General features: G+C 42.6%; 1 protein-coding gene across 12 annotated transcripts in view; it reads left to right on the top strand.

The window, feature by feature from the left end:
• Window positions 1-18,077, top strand: part of PPP2R2B (protein phosphatase 2 regulatory subunit Bbeta) — a 425,245-nt gene that overhangs the window by 314,893 nt on the left and 92,275 nt on the right. For all 12 annotated transcript variants that reach the window (XM_047868760.1, XM_047868769.1, XM_047868802.1 and 9 more), the window contains 3 exons: window positions 555-652; window positions 3,566-3,731; window positions 9,834-9,946. In XM_047868760.1, the coding sequence (XP_047724716.1) occupies window positions 555-652; window positions 3,566-3,731; window positions 9,834-9,946 (377 nt within the window). The remainder of the gene's footprint in view (window positions 1-554; window positions 653-3,565; window positions 3,732-9,833; window positions 9,947-18,077) is intronic.

Below are 18,077 nucleotides of genomic sequence, written 5' to 3'. Positions count from 1 at the left end.
GAGGATACGTGGGGTCCTTTCTGAATTCCTGACTGCTGGTGGCCCAGTGATGTCTTCAGGCTCCCTCCCTTCATTTTCCATGTCTGAGCTTCAGTGAAATGCCCCAAGGCCGGCTTCATCACAGTCTTCAGCCACAACTGAAACCTGTTTGGGGAGGTTCTTCCTTGGAGAAGAGAGGGGAATGCAAAAGGGCCCTGGGTGGGTTAACAGTCTATGGTTGGTAGAAATTGTCCAAAAAAAAAAAATGTCATTTCCAGGAGCCATTATTAAGGAAATGCATTTTCTCTTGCCCCAAACAAAAAGGTCTGTTTGTGCTTTTCCCTTTTGTTCTCTCCAGACGTTCCAAGAGACCACACTGCAGTGGTCTCCTAGAAAATCTACTTTCTCAAATGCCACTTCTAGTGGCACTTAAAATACAGAACATAAAATCCTTGTAAATTCCACTGCAGAGACAAAGCCCTGAGCCCTTAAATGCACAGAAAAGTATATCTATTATCTATCGTTTCAAAGTAAGTGTGCAGTTACTTTAATTGCCTTTGTCTTCTCCTTTTCAGCTGACATTATCTCTACGGTAGAATTCAACCACACGGGAGAATTACTAGCGACAGGGGACAAGGGGGGTCGGGTTGTAATATTTCAACGAGAGCAGGAGGTAAGTGGCAGTGAATGCAAAATGCCCATTTTCTTCTCTTTTTAAAGGAGGCCTCCTACTGTTCCTTAATCCTCATGTGTCGCCCTTAACATTGCTGCTTTGCTAGCAAACTAAAAACTGCCAAAAAGTCATTAACATCAACAGTTCCACATTCAGGCTCATAAAAGCACCTGATAATAGAGCCTTTCCTGGGCATGGCCTAATGTTTCCAAACCTGGGTGTTGCACATTCAAAACGACCTCACTTCCCATCTGACCTGCAAAATTCCATGGGTGCTTGTTGAACAGAGAACTCCTTTTTGAGTGGAATTTATCCCCCAGCCATTGCAATTAATTCTCCTAATTTCAGGTGCTCCTGCCCAATATGTAGGAGGGGAAAAAAAAATCCAGCTCTTTGCCAGTAGATGTAAAAAGGACACCGTGGGTCAGTAGAGAAGACAGTGATAGCTCACCCTACCAAACAGAGTGAAATCCCACAAAATGACATCTGAGCAATGCACGTGGCATATGTTTTTCTTTAGGTGATGCAGAGGTCCCTGGAGCTCAGTGTTGCATGCATTCTGAGCAGGAGCTCGAACTTGGAGTGCATTGAATCTCAAAAATCCCATTTCCTCCTGAGGCTTGAACTCCAGTAGGAATTGTTTCTCTTTTTCATATAATTGAGTTTTTTGGTGTCCGCTTCTGTTTTGCCAGAATGAAATTATGTCCCAATCTGATTTCCTGGGTCTCCCTGGCATGGTCCTAGAGCTTCCAGCAGGCCGGTGCCTGTTCTAGGACCTCTCCCATCTGTTCCCGCCTCAGAGAATCACCAGCACAGAGTAGGGGGGAGGCCCAGTGCGAGAGGAAGGTTCCACAAGAGACTTCCCTAGCAATTTAAACCTCCTCTGTGCCTCAAAGTCATTTATGTTACACCTCCCCCCCCCCAAAAAAAAGGAAAGCCTCATTTAGAGGTGATATATTTGGTAATTGCACATTATTTGCAATTAATTTCTATAAGGGCATCATAATCCCTCGGGGTTCTGTATAAATTCAAGTGTTCAGCATTAAATCAGGCACCCAGCCTATTCCATTGGCCCTGGAAACAACGAAAATGTGGTTGGCAAGTGGAAACTAATAGCTCTTCGTGACCTGGAATTTTTCCTGCTTTTCCAGAACTGCCTAGTGCTAATTGGTCTGGCACATGATACACACACTTGACAGTCTGATTTGGATGGTAGCAAATCAACACTCTTATAAATTTATTGTTAAGGTGGACTGGCTGTCTCTGTAGTAAGCAGGATATCAGCATTTAAAGTCCTTTTAAAACTGATTTTTAAGATCTTCAGTTTAAAAAAAAAAAAATCCAATTAGGTTCATAGTGATGATAAAGAAGAACCGGAGCAGCCATTTAGCATAAATTACCCAAGGCAGAGTGTTGCCAAGAATATTCCGCACCACGATTTCCGTTAGCTATTTATAGGTTTCACCTATTTTAATGGACTGAAACATTTAGGAAGCATGATTCATTGGTAGAATGAAGGGGGACACATTTTCCAAAGGAGAGTGGTTTTGTTCAATAAAAAAATAAATGTCGAGGAGTGAAACATACCGTTTAGTGGCTTTGTGGCGAGGCTTTGGGTTGGGATGAACGCTAAGCCTGAGAAACAAAGCCAGGTGACAACAGGCCCGCTGCACCCCCTCCCCCCCCCCACCCCAGCCCCGACCTCTGTGCATGACTTCTCACAAGTCACGCTCCTGGAAAATTTGCTCGTAGGAACCTCAGTGCCCCGCAAATACATCGAACACGGCATCAGCACCATCACCCATCAGATGGAGTAAGTGGAGATTTTGGTTTGAATGGTTAATATCCATCCAGAAATATAATTTTTTTAATGGAGTCTTAATCCTCAGAGTCAGACTCTTTCAACACATGTTCAATAAGGCCTGAATTTGAATTTGCGAGCATGGTTTTCCAAAGCCTGAATCTGGAAGCTCCTGGTAATAAGGTCCTAAAACCCCTGAAATAAAACCTGTCTTTTCTTTTTCCCCTTCTTCTCTTTCTTTAACACCCTCTTTTTCCTCCTCTCCACACTTCTTCTGCCCCAACCCCTTCTGCAGATTCTCTTCTCTAATTTTCGTTACCGCATTCTTTACCTAGTTCCTCCTGTTTGCACTGTGCATAATCGGGAGGGGTGAAAGCTGCAAATAGAGCCTGATAAATTTTCTAGGGGTTCATGTGGCATCTCTGCACTCAAGTCTGTTTTGTCAATTACACGAGGGAGGGAAAAAAGGGGTGGGGGAGATCTGATGCCCAGATCTGCTGTGTATAAGCTGTGTGACCCGGAGAGGTCATTTTACTACCTCTCAACTTTTTCTGTCAATTTCCCCACCCTCCCTACTTCTCAGAGACTCTGTGAGGTTCTGGTGAGATTTTAAAAGGCCAGAAACACGTGCAGATGCCATGGTTTTATAGTCTTTGTGAGGGACTGATGTATGTCACTGTGGACATCAGTGTGGGATAGATCAGTCCTGAGCATGTCCAAGACATCCATTAAGATGTAGAAAAAAAATATTAGAATATCCATTTATATGTATTTTTGAATTGTGTCCTATTTTAACATCAATTTTTATGTATATGTTATGTATACCATATATTAGTACCGAAGTTCATGTATATAATTTATAAATGTATGTATATAGGAGGTGCCAATATTCACCAATAGGGGTACATGATCAGATGCTGTGGAGGTCACTCAGCTAAGGTAAACTTGTTGCCATGGGTCTGCCCTCATTCTACAGTGACATGACCGGCCCATCCCTCCCCATGTCTCTGCCCAGAAAAAGAATCAATTGGCAAATTTGCAGTTGGCTTATGTGATTTCATCTTTTGTGTGTGTTGTGTGTGTGTGTGTCTGTTCTTTTTCCCTTCCTACAGAGTAAAAATCAGGTTCATCGTAGGGGTGAATACAATGTTTACAGCACATTCCAGAGCCATGAACCCGAGTTCGATTACCTGAAGAGTTTAGAAATAGAAGAAAAAATCAATAAAATAAGATGGCTCCCTCAGCAGAACGCAGCCTACTTCCTTCTGTCTACTAATGGTACGTGGAGGTGACTTTGCTTGTTTGGTATTTGCAGAGATGCAGTCAGCAAACCACATATTTCAATCTTTCCTGGGCTCAGTTTTTCTTTTTACCTTGTAAGCTATTTGAACAACTTAGAAACAATATTTGCAAGGTGCCTACCAGAGTGCCTGGCATAGAGTAAGCCCTCAGTACATAGCAGGTATTCTTTTTAAAAACAACAAATTTATAACCGAATTAGGTGAGACCCATGATCTCCAGTTTTTGATTAGTACAGATTAGTTAAAACTAAAGTATCTGACTTCCTTTCTTAAGATTCACTAAGTGTTTTTCTGGGAACACATTTCAGAAAACTCAACATGCCATCCCTATGCGTTTGGCATACTGATTAGAAATTATTAATCCCTGAATATATGTGGGGTTTATAAAGGAGATGTTTGTGTCTTCTTACACCATCAAATTCTTGGTCAAGAAGAAGAGGGGTGGACCCTTCCAAAGTATAGACCAAGAAGTGGCTTCTTTCTCTTTCTTCCCCCATTCTCTTCTTATGTCATTTATTATTTTAGGGGGAGTTGATATCAGCAGGTCAGAGAGAAAGGACGTTGGGGTTGAATAGAGAGACAAATTTCATGTGAATTTGGTAAACCTTTATACAGTGAAATTACCTGCCCTAAAGGCTCATAATACCCTTCTGAAAGAAGCCATCCACTCTCAGAACAATTCAGAATAAAATCATATGGTAAAGGGAACTAATTGAATAGCATAAAAATTAAGAGGATTAGTGTATAAAAATTGAAAACCCCCTACCAAGCAAATAAGCTGGGAAGTGATTCATTTCATCTGTGTGAGTCTGTCTACAAGGGCTATACGTGTAAATGTAAATCAGGAAGCAAGGGGTTTGCTTTTTGTCTATCCCCAGCACTTACAGGGTAATGCTCATAGGTATATAATATGATCAAACATATATTAATATTTTTAAAGACTGAAAGGAAACACACAGAAAGCTTTATCATGATTAATTTTGGATTGTGCATTTTGAGTGTCTTGTAAATTTGTTCCTTGTATCCTTTTAACACATGTGAACCAAAAATCCTTTGGTTATAAACCCCGTGTAGAAATTTAAAACATGGCACTTCTGAAACAGCCAGTGTAGGCTTATTCAAGGATAGCTTATCTCAGATTCTAAGTCATTTAATTTTTTCTCAGAACTGTATGTATTGTTGGGTTTACTTTTTTCAACCCTGATTTCTTGAAAGTCAGACCACATGAATACTTTTTCCTCTTCCTCTTCTTCTTTCTACTCCTCCTTCTCCTTCTTCTCCTCCTTGTTTTGTTTTGCTGTTGAAATTTTACTCAAAGGCTCTGCATACCCAACACTTGAGAATAAAGGAGACTTCTGATGATTTTGACTTAATTATTTCAGGCAGAGGAAAAGTGTCTGATTATCTTCTATGGCTAGCTTACTTGATATTATGAAACTGACCCTATTGATTATTACTATAAAATTCAAAGATTTATTAACTGCTTTGTGGGGGGGGGGGGATGGGAAGGAAATCGTTGATATGCAATGAAGATTAATTATATAGCATAATGTTCTGTTAATTGAGTTTTTAAATAGTTTTTTGATTAACAAGGATATTATCTTCCCATTTGGGATGCTATTTCATATGCCAACAGCATCTCAAAATGATTCTTAGAAGAAAAATTCCCATGTTCTTTCACAATTTTCTTTTTTATACTAATATTGAGGTTGAGAATTCCCCTCAAGCCAAATAGGTTAACATGCAAAAATTAATGAAAGACAATTGGAATTACTGTACAAAAGAGAAAATGAAGATAGATGATAAGATTGTGTTTAAAAGCTGCCACAAGTAATGATAAACTACTCAGAGAGCCAGCCAGAAAAAAGAAAAGTCATTACTCACAGTAACAGCCACATGTTCCTTCGACTTTTTTATCCACAAAGCTTCGAGATACTGAGTCAAGAAAAATTGTGTGATAATAAAGTCGAGAATGACTCCAGGCAACCCAGCCATAGGGAATTGGATTGAATTCAGCATCAATTATCTTTTTAAAAAAATTGTACTTATCTCATTATAGTTGGGTACAGTTTTACATTCCACAAGCATATTTTGTCAACTTTACCATTTTTAATGAAAAGTAAAACCAACGCTCAATTTTCAATCTAGACTTTGAAAATATTTGCCTGGTGAAAACACCTTGCTTTATCTAGCTTTCCACTTCTGTTTTAATACTTATGATGAGAGGGAAAGGTATAATTGATTTGTTTTTGCATGCTATGAAAGAAGTATGTGCTCATTGTAAAAAAAGAAAAATTTTTTAGAAAATACTGAGAAGCAAAATGAAGATACTAAAGTGTTTACACGAAGAGAGAACTGCTATTAATGTCTTTTAACGATAAAAAGCAGAGATGTGGATAAATGGATAAATCTTTTTGCTTCTTAATGAAAATGTGATTATTCTATATGCTGTTCTGAAACAGGATTTTTTTCCTTAATAATATAACACTTAACCACAGAAATATCTTCCTAGTTGTTAAATGTTCTTCTAAAATACCACTGCATTTTCTTTTTTTTTTTTTTTTAATTTTTTTTCCAACGTTTATTTATTTTTGGGACAGAGAGAGACAGAGCATGAACGGGGGAGGGGCAGAGAGAGAAGGAGACACAGAATCAGAAACAGGCTCCAGGCTCTGAGCCATCAGCCCAGAGCCTGACGCGGGGCTCGAACTCACGGACCGCGAGATCATGACCTGGCTGAAGTCGGACGCTTAACCGACTGCGCCACCCAGGCGCCCCAACCACTGCATTTTCAACGACTGCATGGCATTTCCTTGTATCATTTTTCTAATTTACTGATAAATCTCCCAATAGTAGAACTTTAATTGTTAACAAATTCTTACTATTATAAATTATATTTTTATAAGAATATATGTTAACATGGGTAGATATGGTTAGGAAAAGGCATATTATAAACTATGCATAGCATGTTACATATATGAAAAGGTTGTATAATTACACATCAAATGTAACAAAAGGATGTGCACAAAATTTCCCTAATAGTTATCTTTGTCTAGTGGAATTGAGGGAGATTTTATTTTATTTTTTTACTTTCCAGCTTATTTTCATTTTTTGCAATTATATTTACCACATGTATAATGAAAGAAGGATAAAATGAGAGAATACAAAACCAGTACATGCAGTCTTACAATAGGTTCGTACCCATCCCCCAAAAATGCATAGAAAAAAATACCGCAAATATCTGTGCAAAACAGATATTGTCCCTGACTGGAGGAGGTATAGTTGATTCTTGCTTTTTGTGTTTTACCTATGATTTCTCCGTGTAGCAATGTGTCATTTGTAATAAGAAAAATAGAAGAGGGGCGCCTGGGTGGCGCAGTCGGTTAAGCGTCCGACTTCAGCCAGGTCACGATCTCGCAGCCCGTGAGTTCGAGCCCCGCGTCGGGCTCTGGACTGATGGCTCAGAGCCTGAAGCCTGTTTCCGATTCTGTGTCTCCCTCTCTCTGCCCCTCCCCCGTTCATGCTCTGTCTCTCTCTGTCCCAAAAATAAATAAATGTTGAAAAAAAAAAATTAAAAAAAAAAAAAAAAAGAAAAATAGAAGAATTGCCTTGCAAACGGGACGGGATATATTCCAAAGCCAAGCAGTAGAAAGTATTTGGTGTTAAAAGTCACTGGTCTGTGTTTTTCAGAGTCACAGCTGACCAGTCAGTAATCAAGTGACTGTATAAATACGGCCTCTGTTTCAGTTTCTGACCCTAACATGCAGTGCAGTATTATAACAGGATATCCAGAGAAGGGAGGCCCAGAGGAACGTTGGCATACAGATAGGACGATCTGAATTCAACTCAGTACCTAGGAAAGGCTTCCTTGCCTTCCATCCCAGTACAAGCCAGAGGGGGCACACAGTTCAGAGCACACCAATCTTACACTTGGCTGCCATGCCACGTGTGCCAGTAGACATGACCAGCCTGAGTCCTCCCCAGAGAACAGGAGACAGCGGCACTTACCTGTTAAAGCAGCCAAATTGTTGCTGAAAGCCTACCTCAGGATGGGATGCATGTCAAACCTCTGAGGACGAGGCATTTGGTGGGGAGACATGGGGAGGTGAGATGAGGGGGCAAAGGAAAAAGGGAACCCTGGGACAGGCTGGGTGAGGTGTGGCTCTTCTTCCAACAGTATTATGGAAGAAACAGGGTGTGCTGACATGATCACGGGATGAAGCTAATGCTGTCAGAACAACAGGTTGTCGTCAAAGAACAGTTGGCCACTTTGCAAATTAGAGTAACAGCTGCTATTTGTCAACCATTATTAGACACCCCAACCCTACGTTAAACACTGGGTTTCATTCAGTCCTTCTAAGAGCCCCATGAGGAAGACACTGTTTCTCCAAATCACAATTTAAGAAACTAAGGCATAGAGAAGTTAAGTGTCTTTATTTGTAAGGTTGAAATATTTGAGACATACTTATACTAAAAAGTCGTTTGCTCTTCATCTGAAGTTCAGATTTAATTAGGCATTCTGTACTCCTTTTCCTGAAAAAACTATTGCGCCCATTTGTTTCTCACTGAAGAGATACTGGGCACCTACTACGCAGGAATCCTGGTCCTTGGCCACGCGGCTGGCTGGAGTTGGGGTGAGGCCCAAGCTTGTCTGGTTCCAAAGCCAACCCTGTGCAGGCAGAGGAAGATACAGAGAAGGCTTTTGAGTCCCTGCCCTGCACAAGAAAAGCTAGAGCAAGCACAAATAATGAATGCAGGACCTGTTCAGGAAAGCCTGCAAAGGGCACGTGACCCACACATACGTTCGGTTTGGCCCAAACACATCTTCTTAGGAAACAGATCGAAAGGCTGCAGATGGAGCTCACCATCTCCTGCCTTCCAAACCCTCAGCCCCTCTCACTCATTCCCCTGGCCCGCCTCACCCCTGTAGACATTGGAGATCTTGCCCTGTTTTATTGCAGTAGAGAATTACAGGTATCAGCAAGTACTGTAAAGTGCTGGAACAGAACACAGTTGCAAAAGGTCGTTTCCAGCTGGCGACTCCAAGCCTGGAGACTGCAATGGGAGAGGAGCATTTTGGTGAATGATCCTACCATTTTCTATCTCTGAGTATTGCTAGCAAGATGCACTCTGTAGATATGGGGTTCATTCTTTCACCCAACTAATATTTGTTGAACATCTTCTGTGTCCCAGGCACTGTTACAGGTGCTGGATGTGTAGTGATGAACAAGACAGAATCCCTGCCTCCAGGGATTTTATGTTCTAGTGAGGGAGGCGTAACAAATATGTTGTCAGATAGCGAAATGTTCTAGGAGGAAACATAAAGCAGGGGGAGCAGCATGAGAATGGTGGGGACATTTTGATGCAGGTTGATTCAGAAAGGCCCCTCTGAGCATGGGACACAAATAGAGCCAAGTGAAGGAACAAGTCACGTGACGAAGAGGTAGAAGGCTTCCTGGCTAAAGGCACAGCTCATGGGAAGCCTAAGGCTGGAGTGGGGATAATGTGAACAGGGAGCTATAAAGAAGCCATATGGCTGGAGCGCAGGGTGACTGGGGCTCACAGGGTAAGACCAGAAAGGATGAGGAACTCCAGGCGTGGCTCATGGAGGGCCTTTCAGGTCATGGTAAGGAAGTGCTTGGTGGGATGGGACTGAAATGGGAATATCTACCTCTCAGCGTTATTATGAACATTAAATACATTTTCCATAGCGAATGCTGATAACATAGTTACATAGCTAATTCTGTATATGTAGCTGCTCTGATTCAGTGTTCAATAAATATTTTTACTGAATGAACCAAAATAATGTGTAAGCTCTAAATTTCATAGGCCATCGTCAGGAAAACCATTGGTCTCAGCACAGTGTATACTTTTGATTTGAAACATGAGCTCTGCCTTCCAATGACGTGAGATTTATGCTCGGAACCCTTGATATGAACCAGCTTCTGTAGCATTTCCTTCCATCCTTACCTCCACCTCTCTCTGCTCCCCAACCCCCGCCCCCCACCATCCACATAGAAGACTCCTTTTCAAGCTCATTTTCACTGTAATTTTGATTTGCTCTGGTTTCCCTCCACAGATAAAACTGTGAAGCTGTGGAAAGTCAGCGAGCGTGATAAGAGGCCAGAAGGTTACAACCTGAAAGATGAGGAGGGCCGGCTCCGGGATCCTGCCACCATCACAACCTTGCGGGTAAGCCCAGCGGCAGCTTTGGCCACTGCCTTTCACTTCTCTTGGCCACCAGGCTCAGGGGAAGGGTTCCTGGGTTCAGCCGCATGTGGGTTGCTGCTAGAGGTTGGTTGCAACTATAACATGTGAGTAAAGGAGGTGAAGTGGGAGCTCGACCTGTCTGAGTGTCTGGTGGCAGATGGGGGGGGGGGGGGGCGGGCAAGACAGGGGCCAGGCTCTGATGACTACAGATTCATGCATTTCTTTTAACCCCCTAGGACTCGCCCACGTGGCCACTGCCATGAGTTACTATATGCTTAGCCTCTGTGTGTTCATGTTCTCTAAAATGTTTCTGTACTCAAGGCATAGGGGATGGGATGACCCACGTGGCAAGCTGGGGTTTCATGGTTCAGAACGTGAACTTCTGGATCTCATAGGCCTGGGTTTGAATTCTGCCACTCCGTAGAATCTCATGTAGTCACCTAACCCTTTTGAACTTGAGTCATGCAATTTGTGTTTAGTTTCTCTGTCTGTGAAGCCGTGAACCTCATACTTACTAAACTTTAAACGGTGAACCTCATACTTCACTAAAAATGTGCCCTCCTTCCATGGCTGGTAGTCAGTATATGATCTCTGCTGTCAGTCTGAGTAGCTCCCTTTCTGCCCTCCAGAAAGTCACAGTCTGGTAAGGAAAGGATTTGGAGGTCTCCTATAAAAATGCTTATGACAGTAAATAGAGTAAGTTAAATGCAGTAAGTGTCTGAGAGTTACAGTTTGATCAAAGGGTGAAGAAATTATATTTGGTTCTAGAGATCAGAAAAGGTCTCATAGGAAAGTGGTATTAAAAATGGATTTCTGGGGACACCTGGGTGGCCCAGGCAGTTAAGCATCTGACTCTTCATTTTGGCCCAGGTTATGATTGCACAGTTTGTGGTATTGAGCCCCATGTCAGGCTCTGCGCTGACAGTGTGGAACCTGCTTGGGATTCTCTCTCTCTTCTCCGTCTCCCTTCCTCTGCTCATGCTTGCTCTCTCTTTCTCTCTTTCAAAATAAATAAATAAACCTAAAAACAAATTTTTTTTTTAAAATGGATGTCTCAAGGCACCTGGGTGGCTCAGTCGATTAAGCGTCCAAATCTTGATTTCAGCTCAGGTCATGATTTCTCAATTTGTGGGATCCAGCCTCCTGTCAGGCTCTGTGCTATTAGCTTGGGATTCTCTCTCTTCCTCTCTCTCTGCCCATCCCCTGCTTTTGCGCCCTCTCTCTCTCTCTCTCTCTCTCTCTCTCTCTCTTGCTCTTCTTTCAAAAATAAATAGGGGTGCCTTGGTGGCTTAGTTGGTTGAGCGTCTGATTTTGGCTTAGGTCATGATCTCACTGTTCATGAGTTCAAGCCCTGCATCAGGCTCTGGGCTGACAGCTCAGAGCCTGGAGCCTGCTTCAGATTCTGTGTCTCCCTCTCTCTCTGACCCTCCCCCACTCATGCTGTCTCTCTCTCTCTGTCTCAAAAATAAATAAACATTAAAAAAAATTTTTTTTAATAAAAATTTTTAAGAAATGTATTTCTCAGAGCAAAATTTTAAGGGAAGGCTCTCTAAACACAAGGTAAAGTGGTTCAGGGGTTGGTGGTGAGTTTGGTTTTAGATGTGCATACTGTGAATGGTACAGCATTCCCAGATCCACATCTTGAGACCAGCCCTAGCCCCAAGGGACTTTCAAACCTTTCAAATATGTGTTTTCAGATACCAGCTGCCCTACTAAAGACCAAAAACTGAGATCAGAGAGACAGTGTAGTACATGTAGGCAAAAGAGGTTGTCACCATAGGTTGAGAAGCAGATATGGGACCTGAAGGATCAGCATGTGCCTGGTTACCTTGCTTGTTTATTTGTTCATTAATTCATTAATTCATTTGTTCCTCTCTTTATTCAGTGGGTACTTTTTTTTTTTTTAATTTTTTTTTTCAACGTTTATTTATTTTTGGGACAGAGAGAGACAGAGCATGAACGGGGGAGGGGCAGAGAGAGAGGGAGACACAGAATCGGAAACAGGCTCCAGGCTCCGAGCCATCAGCCCAGAGCCTGACGCGGGGCTCGAACTCACGGACCGCGAGATCGTGACCTGGCTGAAGTCGGACGCTTAACCGACTGCGCCACCCAGGCGCCCCCAGTGGGTACTTTTTGAGCACAGGCTCAGTGCTGGCCACAGTGCTAGGCTATCATGTGTTTACCCAGTATTTGTGGTTACCTAGTTTTTCTTTGAGCTTCTTCTGAGCAAACAAGCATTGGCTTCTCAGCTTCGTCTCATCAACCTGCTTCCTCAGCCTGAAGAATGGCCATGCAAGTCCTCTGTATCAGAGTGGGCTGATGGTCTAAATGCTCAGAGGTTTTGCAGACCTGAGGGTTGAGTAGTGAAGAGTATGGACCTTGAGTCAGTCTGCCCTGGATTAGAAGTTTGGCTCTATTGCTTTCCAGCCAGGGACGTTGGTCATATGAACCAAACTCTTTATGCCTCCAAAGTCCCATGTGCATTACAAGGATTCACTGCCTCCCAGGAGTTTTGCAAGGATCCCATGCTCTATTGTGCATGATGAAATGTTAGCCGGTGCAATGTCACTCACACATAACACTCGATAATGTTAGTTCCCTGCTGGCCGTTTAATATTATCTTCATCATTATCATTATCATGGCTGTTACTACTCCCTACTGACAGGAAAAAATGTATATTCTTGTCCTTTTCATATACTTTTTATACGGTGGTATTCATTCCACAAACTCTTCACTGATGTCTAATAAGTGGCAGACAGTCTGCTGCCTATCCAAAGGGAGTAAGACCATCTGTAGCCCCTTGGAACTTTGCAATCCTATAAGGAACACAGATGGCTTAGGTGCCACTGGGGGGTTCACGACATGAACTTCTGCCCACATGTCACCTTGTCCTTGTTTTCTCTGTGAATGGACTTTCTCAGATGCCATCTGTAGTTCCCACAATGAATTCCTGTTGGCTGTGGCATCCTATGGGACTTCATACATCTGTGGTTAGCTACTCAGAGATGTTGTTCCCATGATGAAGAGAAGGCCTATGTGCATGTTTACTTTAGAGCAGAGATTCTCCCTATGGTGAGACAGTGATGTTATGAAGTATATTTTGTACATACCAGACATGGAAGGAAGCCTTGAGGTGTGGCTGGAAGTTTGAAAACCCCAGTTCTGATTCTTGCTTTCTTCTTAACCAGCTGTGTGACCCTGGGCCAGTGAATCACATTTCTTCTCTCCATGCTAGTTTCTAAGCTGCCACACAGAGGACTGCATAGTCCATGCTTTTTATCCATGGTCCTAGTTACAAATTCAGATCCCTGGGCCCCAGCCCCAGTGATTCCCTTTAGCAAATTGAGTGATCTTGAGGAATGGACATCTTTAACACAAGCCCCTGTAGTTAAGACAGTAGGTCTGTGGTCACTGGATTCTATCATCTTTTAAGGTTCCCCTGAGCTATCATTTTTTATGAGCCTCTGCTACTTTTCAATCATTTCGATAGTTATTGTACCAACCTGAGAGACACATTTGCTATAATATTGTAATTACCCATATTCGATTTCACCCCATCTACTTTCCTAGGCTTTCAAATATACTGTGTTTCAGTGTAATCATCCACCCTGCAGCATTCTTGGATGAAAACACTGAAAAGACCAGCCTCCTTTCCTTTTTGATCCCAGTAGTAGGAGAAAAAAAAACCCAAGCAACTCTGAAGACCTGGGATTCAGAACAATGACTCCAAACAGAAAATGAGCTGACGTGATATTAATCAGCCTGTATTTTACTAACATGCTCCTCTCTCAAAATTTGCATTACCAGCATTTGTAGCTTTTCCCCCTTCCCTGTCTAATGATTACCTCTCGCTCACTTTCATAGTTTCCAGTTCTATGTGGATCTTGAGAGTGAGAACGTTTAATAATACCCGACAGCTAATTAATCCTCATTGAGTAATGAACCTGATCTGTTTCAGTGCTAGGAGGCTCAGCTTTTCAAAGCAAGAATGTGGCTTTTTTTTCCCTTTTTTCATGGAAGATAGCTTTTTCAATCCAGTCACTCATTACCCAAAGAGACTATGAGAAGCACTTCTGTGAAAACCATATCTCCTGCTCAGTATCATAACATTGAAAGCAATAATCATAATGATAATTTAATAACACCTTATAGCTATAAAATGCCATTTATATCACAAAGTGGTTTTTTTTTTACCTAATCCCTTGATTCATCTTCAGAACAGCCAGTGAGAAAGGATAAGTATTTGGCCGGTGAAAATGCTGGCATCTAGTATTTACTGAGCATTTATTATATCCCATGCATCATACTGCACACTCTTTCTGCACTAGCTACCACATGACGTATGGTTCGCCATTAAATACTCATTGTACAGATGAAGCTCAGAGAGGTTAAGTAATATGCCCAAGATCATGCAGGGCTAAGAATCAAATCTTGACCTACTTTGCTCTTGGACCTGAGCCCTTAAACCTGGTGCAGACTCAGAGAAGTGACTTGTCCATTGTCTGCCAACTGGTTATTCCAGAGCTGGGACTAAAAATCTTACACTTAGACACAGACATTTGAGGATTTGAAATGTTTTTTTCTTAATTAGTGCCATTATTATTCCAGGATAGTGTCTGTCTGTCTCTCTCTCCCTTTCCACCCACTCCTCTTTCTTTCTTACCCACACGTTCATACACAGTGAGTTTCCAGATCTCTGACCTCAGCATGCAGAAGCAATGACCCTGAGGTCTTCTGCAGTTCTACTTAGCATGATTCTTCCTGCCCTTCTTTCCCAGCCTCCCAATACCAGAGGTAAGAAACCCTCAGAGCCCCTTTCTGGGCAACAGAAACTCATAGTTCAAGTAACTTCATCAGCCTGAGATGGGAGCTGAGTGGTGAGAAATCACACTTAGCATATTTCTCCCTGCAGGATGAGCCTGGAGTTATTATTCACCTCATTATGGTTGGCTTCCAGTGTCCTGGAAACCTAGGCCAGATTGGAATTTGCTTTTTAACTAGTTATAAATAGAGATTTCAGAAGGTGTGATCTACCAAGCTGTGACTTGCCGTAACCTCTCCCAAAAATAAAGGGGATGTAATGAATTCCTGTTTTTTAATGGATTTTATCTAAATATTCCTTACAGCTAATGTTAATAATAATAATAATAGCCATGTTTATTACATGCTTACTATATGCCAGGTGCTGCGTTTCACATCTCTGTACCAAGTAGTTCTAACAGTAACTCTGCCAGGGACATTCTGTTATTCTCTCTGGACCATCCAGAGCCTTCCTCCCTCAGAGAAGTTCCCCTAGAATACCAGAGGGAACATTGCACACTCACATCTTCCCATTCACTCTCGGTGGCTTTACCCTCCCCCTCTTTTGTTAGCTTGTATCCTTACCTGAGAAACCATTTGTCCATTTTCTGCTGCCCCTCCACCTCCACTCAAATGTAGGCTCCAAGAGAAAGGAACCACGTTGTGTTTTCTCCCGCAGCTCCAACACCTAGAAGAGTGTGTGGCACATGGTCGGCCATGTATTTGTTAATTGAATGCATTACACAGAAGTAGAAATGGAGTCTTAGAGTAGACAAGGATTTCTCCCAAGATCTCATGGCTAGAAATTGCCAGGACTGGGATTCAAACCTAGTCTATCTGACTCCCAAGTTTCATGATGATTTCTTATAGCCTCTGTCTTCTAAGAAAATACTAATTCATGATTGTAGGGCAGGGCACTTGCATTATTTGTGTTTCTCAGAATTCTTGCACAAAGCTTTCTTTTTTTCTTTAACGTTTATTTATTTTTGAGACAGAGAGAGACAGAGCATGAACGGGGGAGGGGCAGAGAGAGAGGGAGACATAGAATCAGAAGCAGGCTCCAGGCTCTGAGCCATCAACCCAGAGCCCAACGGAGGGCTCAAACTCACGGACCGCGAGATCGTGACCTGAGCTGAAGTCGGACGCTTAACCGACTGAGCCACCCAGGCACCCCAAAGGGGCAAAGCTTTCTTAATGTATGAGCTTGACTTTGGTAGGGAGGAAGGAACATGGGTGAGGGTCACAAAGGCTTTTCTGCCACAGAGTGGGCATACAATGGTGCACTGTTTTTTAGAAAGATTAAAGACAGAAAAATTAAATGACATCCTGTTTTATGCACGTACCTTTTGCTGGTGACTACTTCTGTCTTCCTCTCAGCCTCAGGACACACACCTGTGACTTCCTAGGCTAATGTTTTTCCACATAGAATGATCCTGATGTTTGCAAATCTCATCAGTGGCTATTTGCATATCCCCCTACCCACAGTCTAAAACCATGGCCAGTCAGCAAGAGCGTTTGCTAGCTCTGAATTCTGAAAGGGTCTTCTCAGGGATTGTGGCTAACAGGTCATGGGGTTAGTAAGGCTGACTACACAGAATAGCTGTTTTCCCAGAAATGATTCTTTCTGTGAAACAACTAGTTTCACTACCTGATCTGTTTTCTAAAGAACTGATTAAATAGACCAGTGGTTTAAGTGTACTGATAGCCACTACATTTGTTCAGCCTCCCCTAGTGACAGGCTCCAGGCTGAGCTGTGTAATATATGTTTTACAATTCTTTCTTCATCACAATCCTATGCCTTAGGCATCATGCCCATTTTACAGATGTGTAAACAGAGGCTCAAGGAGGTAAGTACTGGCTTAAGGCTCCACAGATAATTAGTGGCAAAGCCAAGAATGGTGTGCAGGTCTATCTGACCCCAGAGGTCTTACCAGTTACCATTACACAGGACTATTTATTATGTGGTCCATTATCCTGACAACAATAAGGGTGATAACATCTGACACGTAGAACTTTTAATGTATTTGTATCCTATTTACTGAGTGCCCCCTGTGTGTCAAGCACCGTGCTAAGTACGTACTACCAAGTAGATCTCACAAAGATGAGCGAAACACACTCCCTTCCCTCGAGAGAAAGGAGGGGACCAATGCAAGTGGGTGCAACATGAAATTAATTGAAGCAGTAGTTATTAAACTGCAGAGTGCTTCAAGGGCACCTGGTATGCTCTGTAGCACACAGTCCTTAGCTTTATCACTAGGGATTCTGGTTTAGGAAGTCTGAATGGTACCAACTGATGTCTTTGATGAGACCCCTCCTGGAAAACCCCCAGGTGGTTCTGATGCATGAGATGCCTGGGCCACCCTTTGAGAAACACTGGGTAGGATAAATGTCCTAAGAAGAGCACAGAAATATGCCATGTTGGGGAAAGAACAGAAGGGAAGAGGTGCAGGATTGGGATGGAGTTTCCAGGATGCATCTTGAAGGATAGATGTTCTTTCAAGCTGGGGATCTCATTTGATGCTCCCCAGGATCCTGGATGGCAAGAAGGACATGAATAGATACATTCCTCTTTCTAGTGGTATGGATGTAATTCTCCCCATTATCAAAGGGGGAAACTGAGGCTCGAGAAGCAGACACTTTGTGCTTTGTGCAGACACAACCCCAGGTTTTCTTGCTGCTTCTGTGATGCCCACATGGTGATGCTCACTACAGGAGGACGGGTGAGCCCAGGCCACTTTTAAGGCAAGTTACAGGATGAGTCGCGATGGGCCAACACTGCCCAGGTTTTAATTTTGGTTTTATGCTTTGATAGCCAAGGCCTCTTAGGACACAGACACAGCCTCCCCCTGCCCATTTTTAATTTTTCGAGACTTCATTTTGTGATTTATTGCTGCTCTGGGGACGTAATATCCAATCCTTTTACAGTTTCATCTCCCCTTTCCTTATATTTGTTGCAAATAACAATGAAGAGTTTAGCTACTGCAGTGAAAATCAATCAAGCCTGTTCCATATTCACAGGCCTGCAATGGCCCCCGGATGGCCCCCTGGATCAGATTAACTGTGTGAATGTGTCACTCTGGTGGGGGTCATTTCTCAGCCTTGCCTCCATCCCTCCCCCTCCTGCCTCCGTGGGTGGATATTGAGATTTCCCATTGATTGACTGCCCTGAAAGCGAATGCTGGCATGTGATGTGTGTAACTCAGCGGGACGCACATAGTCTGTGTTTATGAAAATAAATAATAATTTCTGTTATCATTATTGATTGCCATCATTATCTGATTGTATCTGTGTGTGTCATGGGGTTTCAGTTAT

Source organism: Prionailurus viverrinus, chromosome A1 (genome assembly GCF_022837055.1).
Source record: "Prionailurus viverrinus isolate Anna chromosome A1, UM_Priviv_1.0, whole genome shotgun sequence".
In the NCBI taxonomy this organism is placed as follows: domain Eukaryota; kingdom Metazoa; phylum Chordata; class Mammalia; order Carnivora; family Felidae; genus Prionailurus; species Prionailurus viverrinus.
Note: the sequence above shows the minus strand (reverse complement) of the source record. Positions and strands in the feature narration are given on the sequence as shown.